Below are 14,512 nucleotides of genomic sequence, written 5' to 3' on the forward strand. Positions count from 1 at the left end.
GTTTTGCTCGGCGAACCCGTCCACTTCCATCGAATTGCTAATACATGTATACACACATACACGGGTCGGTTGGTGTGTGAGTGCGATACGATCTATTAATTATTGTTCGTACCCTGCCCAAACATTATTTATTATAAATTATGATTAATTAGTAATTTATTTTATTGTTTAGATAATATCCAGCCTGGTTTGTTCAATAATGAAGCATCAATAATGACTAATGAGCCTGTTTATGATGTATTTCCTGAACAAAAGTCAAGTAGAAAGAGAAAAATAAATCAGGACAATTGGAAAAAGAAAAAAGGAGTCAAGGAAAACAATATACAACACCAAAAGCAGTGATTGTTATGACTTCCGTTGTATAGAATATAATTATATATGTTAGAATCATAATTATAATCGGCCCCATAAGACACAAGATCATGTCATTATCGTGGACCACAATATTAATTAATTTCCTGCTGAATCTTACAATTTTTCTAGGAATAATAACTCAAATAGAAAGTATCTATATAGCATACATCAATTATTTTTATTATACAGTGAAAAATGTGATGAAAAAAACAAACCTGAATGTTACAAGGTAAAGAAGGAAACATTTAAAAATACATTTTGAACACAATTTAATATTGTTTTCAGAAATCCACAAAGTGATACTTGTAGTAAATGTGAAAATGCTGAACATATTAATTTACATAAAATTGCATTTGAAATACAAAATATATACTTAGGGCATAAGTTTTAGAAAATCCTAGCACATGTTTCATAGCAATGAGCTTGCAACAAACAATGCCATTGCCTAAAATGTTAACTTCAAAAACATTTTATCTTCGACAAATTTGGTTTTACAATTGTGGAATACCTACATAAAATAATAATAATAAACAACAATAATTAAAGCAGAAAATTGACACAGACCATTGTTGTTTAGTTGGACTGAAAAAGTCGCGGGTAAAGGTAGAAATGAAGTCTGAAGCGGTTTAATGTATATTTCTCAAATTACTAAGTCAACATTTCAACAGAACATTAACATTATCATGTTACAAACTTAAATCAAACATATTAGGCACAGTAGCATATTATCGATTATTAAATATCAATTATACATAATATATATTCAATATACAGACATACAGTGAAAAGGAAAAAAAGGAAATTTTATTATAAATATAAATAATTAACTACTTAATTAAAAATAAAAATACAGTTATTATACTAATCGTCGGATTATATCATATTAATTATATATAGGTAGAACTCAGGGCATGCTCAAAATTATAGTTCTTGTAAAAGCCAATTAGAAATACTTAATTATTTTGTGATTCGATTTGTGTCTTGTTATTAAAATATAATAAATAATAAATAATGTCTACCGATACAAAATTATCTTGTATAATTTGCATTTGAACATTAATCGCACTCCTAGAACAAGACTGCCACAGCTCAAAATTCATGAATTTTGAGTTATGACAACTTTTGGATAGAGAAAAATAAGCTCTATTAAATGCAAGAACGCCACATTCAATATCATTTTTCATTTAGCCACTATAGAGATGTGTTAGTATTGAATTATTTAAATATTGGTTAATTTTCAATGCAAGAGAGCCATATTTACTTTATGGCAGTATACTTATTTTTATTTATCCAAATTATCACTGAAATCAAAATTCAAGACTGCCTTATTTCGATTTGTGGCGTTCTTGCACTGAATAAAAACTAATTATCGTGTAATATGTTGAGTGCAAAACAGCAATATTTAGAGTTGTGGCAGTTTTGCATTTTATAATTTATAATTGCATTTTTTCATGGCTTAAATTCAATACTGCTATATTTTAATAAGTGGCCATTTAAAAATCAATTTCTGTATGCAATACAGTCGCATCTCAAAATATGGCTGTTTTGCATTTACTTAAAAAATTGTAAATGGCCACAAGTCTAAATTTTTGGGTTTAAGAGTGAATTTCAAAATATTTGAAAAATTAATATTGTAAAGTATGATTGTAAGTATTTAAGTGTTAAACTTAAACGCATAAGTAAAAAACTCATTAAAATATCTTAGGTCCAAACTTCAAATTAATTTTTCTCAAAACTATAAATTTTGAGTTGTGGCAGTCTTGTTCTAGGAGTGCAATTTTGCATTTTTTAAATCGGACCTTAATTTTTGTCAGGTGCATAATATCATCTATATCACGTCCATAAATATTGATTTTGAATATTTTAATTTAATGATTAAATGGCATAATATTATGTTCAATTATTATTATGTATGATGTGGGTGATTGGTGGTGACTGGCGTGTTTAGTACCTACCGATACTAAACATAGGCGTGCGCACGGGTAGGGCTGATTGGGCTTTAGCCCCACCCGAGATTTTTTATACGTTGTGGGTTGGTACCTTATGAAGATATGACTAAAAGTAGGTATAGTCCTTTTAGTTTTTAAACGTTTATGTTTACCCGAGAGACTATACAGGCCGATTCATTTAAAATTAAACACTCGATATGTAAAAATAGAATTTAGTGCGAGTAGTTTATGCGTTATAAGTATTTAAAGTTTAGATGAGCGGAGTGAAGTGGTACGGGGTTAGTCCGCGAAATGTATATCCACTACTCCGCTCCAGAAACCAACATAAGGCCACTTAGAAGTTTGTAGTGAAAATGTCTATAATTTTTTTCTTGTGTAACCATGACAAGGGGGTGGGTGATCAGATTGAATTTAACTAACCTGACTCAGAGGTCTGCTCACGCGACACGCCCATGCTATTTATAATCTATTCTGTGGCAGTGTGGTGCCTATTATACCAGTACACACATAAATGATAATTTACTACATACGCGAGCAGTAACTGCAAGGAACGATCGAATCACCTAAAGACAACTCCTTAAATATGACACTTTTGCAGGGGCCTTAAGTATACCTAAGTATAAATAGGTACTTAGATTATGAATCAGTATACAGTACGTCATTTTTCGATAATGAATGCATCATTGTACGTATGCATGGGGTGGGTTTTTGGTCAACTTACAATTTCTTATTTCTTTGTTAAAAGTGTCTTAAATTTTAAAATTATAAGTATTATTTGAAAATTTGTCCAATCTTGACAATCTTGCAATAGATACCTATCTATAATATAATTATTATCTATGTGTATTATACACCACAACTTATGATAGAGTATAAAATACGATGATATACATAATTATAACTCATATTTTGAAGAATCGTCTTTGGATATAGCATTCTTTTAATATCAATACAATTTTCTTTTATTTAAAATTAATCTATATTGGGAACCCGAAATGGCAACCCTTTATATGTCCCTATATATAATATATATCTAAACAAAAAAAAATTCAATTTTCGTGACCCAAAACTAAATTCATGTGTGTCTCACCCTATAGCAACCTATACAGGGGTTGAAAAGATGCTTAAAACAACCAGAGTCTCAAGAAACCTATTGATATAACCTTGATTGCAATCAATCTAGTAGTTTCTAAGATTAGCTATTAATGGAAAACTCATTTCGATAAGTTAAAACCTGTACTTTTACTTATTTCCTACCAACCTATTATAAATTCAAAAATATAGATAGGTATATTCTATTATATAATAAAAATTGCAATACTTGCTTGCTTCTATTGATTATTTATTAATAATGGCTTCAGCCGGCAGTATGGTTTGATTTGTTGAATTATTTTCATCCACGAATATACTCACATTTTAACAGAGTAAAATTTATTATTGAATAATGTCATAACAAATCAAAACTAAACAATTTTGGTTGCCAAGTGAAAACATAATAATATTTCTTATATTATGCACTTGCCTCGTTGCCAGGGCAAAGATTTGTGCTTTGTTTTTAAATGTAAACCATCGATGGGCGATTAATACGTCGTAACTCAAAAAACTATGTGAGTCGGTCTAAATCACAGGTATCTATACTACGGTAGTAGGAAAAAAATCTAACCGAAAAATAACCCAGGAAAACAACAAAAATCTAACGGAAAGAGAAAAATAAATCAGGACAATTGGAAAAAGAAAAAAGGAGTCAAGGAAAACAATATACAACACCAAAAGCAGTGATTGTTATGACTTCCGTTGTATAGAATATAATTATATATGTTAGAATCATAATTATAATCGGCCCCATAAGACACAAGATCATGTCATTATCGTGGACCACAATATTAATTAATTTCCTGCTGAATCTTACAATTTTTCTAGGAATAATAACTCAAATAGAAAGTATCTATATAGCATACATCAATTATTTTTATTATACAGTGAAAAATGTGATGAAAAAAACAAACCTGAATGTTACAAGGTAAAGAAGGAAACATTTAAAAATACATTTTGAACACAATTTAATATTGTTTTCAGAAATCCACAAAGTGATACTTGTAGTAAATGTGAAAATGCTGAACATATTAATTTACATAAAATTGCATTTGAAATACAAAATATATACTTAGGGCATAAGTTTTAGAAAATCCTAGCACATGTTTCATAGCAATGAGCTTGCAACAAACAATGCCATTGCCTAAAATGTTAACTTCAAAAACATTTTATCTTCGACAAATTTGGTTTTACAATTGTGGAATACCTACATAAAATAATAATAATAAACAACAATAATTAAAGCAGAAAATGAACAAAGACCATTTTTGTTTAGTTGGACTGAAAAAGTCGCGGGTAAAGGTAGAAATGAAGTCTGAAGCGGTTTAATGTATATTTCTCAAATTACTAAGTCAACATTTCAACAGAACATCAACATTATCATGTTACAAACTTAAATCAAACATATTAGGCACAGTAGCATATTATCGATTATTAAATATCAATTATACATAATATATAAAAATAAAAAATGTATTCAATATGCAGACATACAGTGAAAAGGAAAAAAAGGAAATTTTATTATAAATATAAATAATTAACTACTTAAATAAAAATAAAAATACAGTTATTAAACTAATCGTCGGATTATATTATATTAATTATATATAGGTAGAACTCAGGACATGTTCAAAATTATAGTTCTTGTAAAAGCCAATTAGAAATACTTAATTATTTTATGATTCGATTTGTGTCTTGTTATTAAAATATAATAAATAATAAATAATGTCTACCGATACAAAACTATCTTGTACAATTTGCATTTGAACATTTTTGCATTTTTTAAATCGGACCTTAATTTTTGTCAGGTGCATAATATCATCTATATCACGTCCATAAATATTGATTTTGAATATTTTAATTTAATGACTAAATGGCATAACATTATGTTCAATTATTATTATTATGTATGATGTGGGTGATTGGTGGGGACTGGCGAGTTTAGTAACTACCGATACTAAATATAGGCGTGCGCACGGGTAGGGCTGATTGGGCTTTAGCCTCACCTGAGATTGTTTTATACGTTGTGGGTTGGTACCTTATGATAGATACCTATCTATAATACAATTATTATCTATGTTTATTACACCACAACTTTTGATAGAGTATAAAGTAGCTGATAATATAAACTAACGATAAAATACGATGATATACCTAATTATAACTCTTTGACGACTCGTCTTTGGATATAGCATTCTTTTAATATCTTTTAATATCAATACAATTTTCTTTTATTTAAAATTAATCTATATTGGGAACCCGAAATGGCAACCCTTTATATGTCCCTATATAATATATATCTAAACAAAAAAAAATTCAATTTTCGTGACCCAAAACTAAATTCATGTGTGTCTCACCCTATAGCAACCTATACAGGGGTTGAAAAGAAGCTTAAAACAACCACAGAGTCTCAAGAAATTTATCGATATAACCTTGATTGCAATCAGTCCAGTAGTTTCTAAGATTAGCTATTAATGAAAAACTCATTTCGATAAGTTAAAACCTGTACTTTTACTTATTTCCTACCAACCAACTATAAATTCAAAAATTTAGATATATTATATTATATAAAAAAATTGCAATATTTGCTTACTTCTATTGATTCTTTATTAATAATGGCTTCAGCCGGCAGTATGGTTTGATTTGTTAAATTATTTTCATCCACGAATATAATCACATTTTAACAGAGTAAAATTTACTATTGAATAATGTCATAACAAATCAAAACTAAACAATTTTGGTTGCCAAGTGAAAACATAATAATATTTCTTATATTATGCATACTAGCTGTCCCACCCGGGCACTTGCCTCGTTGCCAGGGCAAAGATTTTTGCTTTGTTTTTAAATGTAAACCATCGATGGGCGATTAATACGTCATCGTAACTCAAAATACTCAAATAAGTATAAAAATGACACTTAAAATTTGCCCCGCGAAATTTTTTTGAATAAATATATGGCCTGTAGGTAATTTGAGTTTGAGATCACTGATTTAGAGCTATATAATATATTGTATTTGGATATGCCACGCCGTCGTCGACGACCTTTCATTTTTGCCCAGATATTGCAATTTTTATTTTGAATTTTATTGCATTTTTCATTTTTCGATAATTCTTTAGCATTTTTTGGTCATATTTAATTAGTTTTAATACATATTTGACGTTTGCATATCCGGTACGACCTCAGTAGCGGATTTGATTCGTCTTCTAAGGCCTAAGAAAAATTATACTTTTAACTATTTGCCCACTTAGGCCTATACAGAGGGAAATAAATGTATCCAAAAGTAATATTTTTAGGCCGTGATTACAATTTATAATATACAATTAATTGAACTTCTAATTAAATTTGCATCTAATTTTCATTTTTTTTTTTTTTAAATAAATGTTTAGTAAATTATTTTGAATGCATTTTTTGGTTTAACATTTAAGTACCTAGGTGTACCTTAATAAAACATTGCATTGAAAAAATGATTTAATTTGTCCATGTTTAAGGTCTATATTGCGGTAAAATACATTTTTTATGGACATTCTTAGCCATTTTTTCGAGCATTTTTGGACGTATTTTACATTATTTAAATTCGGGCCTAGTCATGATATTTTAAAAATATGTCGATAATAATAATGTATTGACGGTCGACGTATTCCAGGTCCCTGCAATGTAAAATTGGTTAAGAAAAATTTAAATGTGTCTTAGATAAAAAATGAAGGATTTACAATTTTATAACTATTGAAACTTACTCTGAAGATTAAAATGTTTATTCAGATTTAATGCCAATTTTTTTAAAATATTTTAAATATGCACAAATAACAAGTGTAGATGCATCAAAATGCTGAGCGTACTTTTTCATTATATAAGCATACTTTAAGTAATAATTGCTATATATTTAGATCTATATAATATATAGTATTTGGATATCCCCCACCGTCGTCGACGACCTTTTATTTTTGCCCAGATCAATCCGACTTCGGATTCCACTTTATATGTCGACGAGGGACTCGATTTATTTAACTCGTTAGTAATTCTGACTATTGCTGGTACTTATGCAATTTTTTTAGGTCCGTGGCTTTAATCCGGTTGACTTCTTTTTCTTTCCGACTCCTTTTTCGTTGAAGTTTTCTTCGCCGGTTTACCGATAGTTTTTCTGAAAAATCTATACTACCATACGAGATATATTGGTCACTGCTCAGTAATGTCTCCGTCTGCTCCCCTCACGTCACTCGTACATTCTTACAAGATTTATGTCGCTTATTAACTATTATGACGTGGTCAATTTGGCTTTTGTTTATCGTGTCTTGAGATACCCATGTTTGTCTGTGATTATATTATTTTCTCGGAAAGAAGGTATTGCTTATATTATGCGAGATCCTTTGAAACTGCAAAGTTTATCGCCCGTGTACCATATTGTCATAAGAAATTAAATTATGAATATAATATAATATTATAATAACATAATTGTAATAATTGCTATAGAACTAAAGACCGGATTTAATGGATACTGCAAATTTTTATCGATAACAGGTTAATTAATCAAATATAATATGTACACCAATGGGACTAATCACAGTAAGTATATTCCTATTTAATCATGCGCATTTTAATTTTCGAGATTTTCAATTTTTGCAAATTTTGTATACTTTGCGTGATAAAATATACAAATTATTATGTCTTAGGTAATTTTATGACAAAAATATATAACTACGACTTAAATTTTCACATTATTTGGTTTTTTCTAATAGCGTTCTAAAGATACGGTATCTTACACCCAGACGATCGTCATGATTAGAGTCGGATTTCAATTCAAAGTGCATCTTTTTTTGGGTTATATTAGACAATTCCTTCCAAGTACATAATTTGTTTCATGAAACTGATACTTCAACAGTAACATTTTTATTTTGCATTTTATTGCATTTTTTGATAATTTTTCAGCATTTCTTTCATATTTTGTTAGTTTTAATGCATATTTGACATTTGTGAATCCGGTACTACTTCAGTAGCGGATTTGATTCGTCTTCTAAGCCCTAAGAAAAATTATACTTTTAACTATTTGCCCACTTAAGCTTATACAGAGGGAAATATATATATCCAACAGTAATATTTTTAGGCTGTGATTACAATTTATAATATACACTTTGAACTTCGAATCAAATTATCATCTAAATTCCGTTTTTTTTTTGAAAATAAATAAATGTTTAGTAAATTATTTTGATTGCATTTTTCGTTTTAAATTAAGTATCTAGGTGTAACTTAATAATACATTGCGTTGAAAAAATGATTTAATTTGTCCATTTTGAAGTTCTTTATTGCGGTAAAATACATTTTTAGCCATTTTTTCGAGCATTTTTCGTCGATTTTTAGATTATTTAAATTCGGGCCTAGTCATGATATTTTATTAATATGTCGATAATAATAATGTATTGACGGTCGACGTATTCCAGGTCCCCACAATATAAAATTGGTTAAGATAAATTTAAATGTGTCTAATATAAATAAACCTAACCTAACCTTACTTGGAGTCGGAATTTGTATACAAACTCTGTTGTACAGTAAGTGTTAAAGTGTTTTGAAGTGCAATGCTATAATATCATTGTATACGAAAAACGGTTCTGAGCGGAGAAGATTTGACATCAAAGTATATTTTATTTTATTATTATTAACAATATGGTACCTACCTAGCCAGTAAGTTGAGTTAATATTATTTGTATATAATAATAATCTTTAAAAGTTTCAAGTACGAACGAATAATATTTTTAAAATATAACACAAAACTTTAATCGTTCTTCTTCATTTAAATATCTAATTTCGTCCAAATTTGAATATAAAATAATTATAAGCAAAAACTCTTTTTTAAATTTTACAGATTTTTTTGTTATACACAAAAAAAATACTTACGTAAAATCTTGTCTTAAATTTTTAATCTTTAGTTAGAAAGGTTGAAAATTTCATGAATTTTTAATTTTTAAATTTGATAAATGTTGTCAACAATTTAACTTTAAATGCTCATAAAATAAATTGTGCGTGTTATGTATTTTAATATTTTTCAACTGCCATTGTGCCTCGTATTTAATTGTCACGCTTTACGACCCAACAAATAAAATTGTATTGAAGTATATCGAAAAAATAACTAAAAAAGTCGTATAAGTGGGTGTCACTCTGCTGTACAGTAGGTTACTATGGGGTCACTGTAATGATATTAAGTGTGAATTAAATTATATAATATCAATGTGTTTATACGAAAAACGATACTGAGCAGAGACGGTTTGTCAGCCTAGGATATTTTATATTATTAATATTTTATTAATACGCTGTAGCCGATAAGTTTAATTAATATTATTTGCATATTATCATATTCCAATAATTGTGTACAATAATATACCTACTTGAGAACTTTCAAGTACCTACGAATAACATTTTTAAAACACAAGGAATCAACTAAAATTGTTATACTTGGTTACCTATTTAATATGTAATTTTTTCCACATTATAACTTAATTAAATATTTATATAAAAATTACGTGGAATCATTGTTTAAATTTTTAATACTTAATTAGCTATACAATTAAAAAATTTACTTAATAATTTGTACACTTTCAATTAAAAAAAATTTAACGTGAATGTGTTTTTTCAATATTTTTCATCTGCTGTTGTAACAATATATCAGGAGCCTTGTATTTAATTTTCAAGCTTTTTGACGCAATGAATACAATTTTATTGATATTTATAGTAAAAAAAAAACTAAATAAATTGGAAACTGAAAATGTCCGTGAGCCGCTTTAAATTCCAAGTGTCTACCAAAACGGGTATTGGTTTTTGAATTAAAACAAAATAAGAAAATCGCTACACGAGAAATCAAGTGAATATCCAATATTGTGAAAATGTAAAAACTTTAAACGCTCATAAAATTTTAAGTTGATTTTCCTGTAGAGATTTAGTCTTTGATAAAGGTTGACAAAATTATGAGGAATCTTGTATTACATTTTTAAATCTTAAATGTAAATAGAAAATGTTATGGTGTACAGAAAATGCTAATATAAACATCCAGTGTAAAGAATAACTAGTAATGTTGTACAAATTGTAATTTAAAATGTCTAGATAAAAAAATTGTGTGGATATATTTTTTAGTTTTTTTGGTTACAGTATGAACTACTTACGAGTAACTTTATTTTTAATTTTTAAGCTGTTCAATCAATTGAACAATTTTTATCATTATTCGTAGAAAACTCGAAAATGTGCAATATGTATGAATATTTATCAATATTTTTTTAGTGTCTATTTTAGACTCCAAATATTTCCAAAATTACTCCATGTGTGGAAAATGTTAAATAATATTTAAAAACTGGTGACCATTTCAAGTATATCTACGGTCATCTGTTTCTTAATTACAACCACTAAAAACGAAAATAGATTTTGTCAAAAGCTAGTATTTTACATGCCCGTTTTTTCTTATTTTAGATTCCGAGCAGAGCAATGAATGTATTGATTTTACAAAGATGTGTGTTTTCTTTTTATAATTTTTCTTTTTTCTTTTTTTTGTTTCATTATTTTTATTTTTGTGTCTGTCATTACCTTTTAGGACAGAAAAAATTATAAAATTTTCTTCAACAGTTTATTTTCTGATAGGAAAGTGAATCCAGTTGATACTTTGGGGGGCCAACAGTTTCCCAGTTGTTTTCAAAATCACCGTGTAAAACAAAAGAAAAATTGAAGAAAATCATGAATTTTTACGATCAAGCACGCTCACAAAGTATTGTGAAGACTAACATTTACAAAACCTTTTGCAATATACTTGACAAAATATTTATTTACTACGAATAATTTAAACCATTTTAACATAAAAATGAAACATTTTAAATTTTAAACTTTATAAGTAATAGTTTAAAAGCACTTCTTATTGGTTAGGTTAAAATCTGTGGTCAATATTTCCAAGTTTCAGGCTTAGAATAAATAATATTGATAATTATAACATGTATGAATCTAAATTAGGTATCCATTGCTAACTTTTAATAGAAAAAGCTTTATGTAAAAGAACAATATTTAATTTACAACATAACAATATTATACATTTTTCCTCTTTAATATTTGTTACAATCAAAACTTAATATTTTGTACCTAGGTACGGAAAATATTCAATGAAACAAAAATGTGATTTTGTACTGTAAATTGTAATGTAATGATTATAACATCATAAAGAAATTAACTTTATCATGGATTATAACTTATGGATTAAATGTATATTCTAAAATATCTATATTCTGAATTCTACATTTTATAAATTTCCAAAATAATAACAACCCGGTTGTCTATTTGATATCTTTAACTATAAAAATAAATTAGATAAAAAACAGTTTGTAACCAAATAGAATATAAATTTTCTTTTAAATTATTTTAATAAAAATGTAAAACATAATTTTCAATCTGACTTGGGCTACATATTGTGGTATCACCCGTATTAGACAATACGCGGTAAACCAACTATCGCCTTACCCTCGTATTCTCTAGTTAATGACACTCTCTAAAGTTAATTAGAATGGCACTGTTAACTCGTTGAGGTACGATGGTAGGCGCTTGTCAATTCTTAGTTCGTTCCTATCTAGTTGAAATGACTCAAAGATTACATATACCTTGGCACTATTCAGTTTAATAAAACTTCATTGACACATAGTACGTATATCCCGGCGCTGTTCCTATAAAAGGTAAGAACGTACGAATGACTAAAATAATGTTTAACTCGGGTTTTCAGGTCGGAAACACTTTTTTTTTTTTTTTTTTTTTTATTAGGAAAATAAGGCTTCGACATCACAGGTCATTAGCCTAGCTTGAATTAAGAGTACAAGACAAAAAAAAATATTATAGCTTAATGACTACGGAAATGGTTTTTACATTGTTAAAGTTTGTTTATGAGGTGGATTTGAGTAAGAAAAGAGATAATTTTAATAATATTATTTTCGTTTAGTGCTTCATCCATATTCGGTGGTATAGCTAGATTTTTTCTTGCGTCCCTGTACTTTGAGCAATCCTGGATGATATGTTGTATTGAGAGGTCGGCATGGCATTCGTCGCAGGTGGGAGGTGGGTTTTTGTTGATGAGAAAAGTGTGGGTTGTGAAGGAATGTCCGATTCTGCATCTTGTGATGGCAACTTCCTGGCGTCTGTTGAGGAAGTACGGTGGGTTCCACTTTTTTGTGTCTTTCTTGACTGATTTAAGCTTGTTGGTAGGCGGAATAGCATCCCAATGATTTTGCCATCTAGCATGTATTTTGCGTTTGATGGATAATTTAATGTCATTAGTCGGTAGGTCGGAAATTGTTGGGTGGAGGATAATTTTGGTTGCAAGGTCAGCTGCCTTGTCAGCCATTTCATTGCCAGTAATACCAATGTGTGATGGAACCCACATAAATTCGATGTTTTTAGTGGTCGATTTAAATATTATTTGGATATTTTGGGTAGTTTCGTTTGGGGGTAGTGGGTTTTGAAGGGCAAGTAAAGCACTGAGTGAATCACTTAAAATTAGAATGTGGTTTGAGTTGATAGTATTGGCTAATATGATAGCTTCATTAATGGCTTGAGATTCAGCCGAGAATATACAAGTTTCCGGTGGGAGCTTGTGAAGGAGTGTGATATTTTTTTGGATTATTGAAAATCCAACACCTTGAGTGGATTTAGAAGCATCAGTGTATATTTTTTCGAAGTGTGAATATTTGTCTTGGATAATTTCATAAAATTGCGAGGTGATAATATTGGGATTTGTGTCGTGTTTGTTAAGTTGTAGAAGCTCAGTATTGACTTTGATTTTCCAAAGCCAAGTGGGATGGTTTGGGTATGTGATTTTGTTTTTGACAGATGTGTGTATGGTGTGTTTATTGATTAGTTGGAAGAAGATGTCATGTATAGATAATACGGGGTTTTTTATTGGAAAAATTAAATTTGTGGTTTTGTCGTTAAAAAAGTTATTGTATCCCATGTGGTTTGGAGTGCTTTTTCTTTTTATTCCATAATTTAGGAGTTCTTTTTCGCGGAGAATTTCACAAATGGGTATTGGGGAGTTTTTAAGGTGGAATTGTATGTTTGCTCTAGGGTTAGTATGGAAGGTAATACATTCGCTTTTACCAGTAGAGAATTTGAAGCCAGTTTTGTGAGACCAATCTTGGAGTATATTTAGTGCGTCTTGTAATATACCCACAGTTGTTTTGGTGTTTTGTCCGCTGCAGTAGATATGACAATCATCGGCGAATAGTAGATGTTTTGTTGGTTTCGGTATGTTTTTGAAAATGTCATTGATGGCCAATAAACACATTGTAACGCTAATAACAGACCCTTGGGGTAGTCCATTTTCTGTTTGGTGGATTTTTGATAGTTCTGATAGGGCTCTGACTTGGATTTTGCGATTTTTTAGGAAATTTTGTAAGAATAGAAACATTTTGCCGTTTATGCCACTGTTTTGTATGATTTCGAGGACTCTATTCCTCCATACCATGTCATATGCTTTTTCTAAATCTAAAGATATTAGTATGAGGTGATGTTTTTTATTTTTAGCATTGCAGATATCCGTGTGGAGGGTGGAGAGTATGTCAATGGTAGTGTGGTTTTTGCGAAAGCCGCATTGTTCCTTAATTATTAGGTTAGATGTTTCTAAGTGCCAATTGACCATATAAAAAGTTTATTGACCATTTTTTCCATGGTTTTTGCTATTGTATTAATAAGTGAAATAGGTCTATAATTGATAATATCAAATTTGTTTTTATTGGGTTTAGGGATCGGTATTATAATCGAATTGTGCCATTGATCAGGGTATATACCTCTGATCGAAATAATATTAAATATTTGGAGAAGAATATCATGACCTATTGTGGGTAGGTTTTGGATAAACGAAAAAGGAATCCCATCGGGACCGGGGCTTTTGCTTTTACATCCGGATAAGGCAGTATAGAGTTCATTTCGACTAAAGGGCATATTAAGGTGGTTATCTTCTTCGTGGAAGTTGATTTCTAAACACTTTTATTGTATTAAAAACAAACATAAATAAAACACTTAGCAAATTCAGATCGCCTAGCCCGTACTACGATCGGCGTTTCACACGCACGTCGTAGCTACGTCCTCGCCGAATCACTCAGCGACAACGGGGG

The 14,512-nt window shown here is 29.3% G+C and overlaps 1 protein-coding gene across 1 annotated transcript; it reads right to left on the bottom strand.

Annotated features, from left to right (window-relative positions):
- Positions 1 to 12,273: 12,273 nt before the first annotated feature.
- On the bottom strand, positions 12,274 to 14,037 carry LOC132934323 (uncharacterized). The gene has a single exon (XM_061000620.1). The coding sequence runs from the start codon at positions 14,035 to 14,037 to the stop codon at positions 12,274 to 12,276; it is 1,764 nt and encodes a 587-aa protein (XP_060856603.1).
- Between the last annotated feature and the right edge of the window lie 475 nt (positions 14,038 to 14,512).

Source organism: Metopolophium dirhodum, chromosome 1, assembly GCF_019925205.1.
Source record: "Metopolophium dirhodum isolate CAU chromosome 1, ASM1992520v1, whole genome shotgun sequence".
Classification (NCBI taxonomy): Eukaryota; Metazoa; Arthropoda; class Insecta; order Hemiptera; family Aphididae; genus Metopolophium; species Metopolophium dirhodum.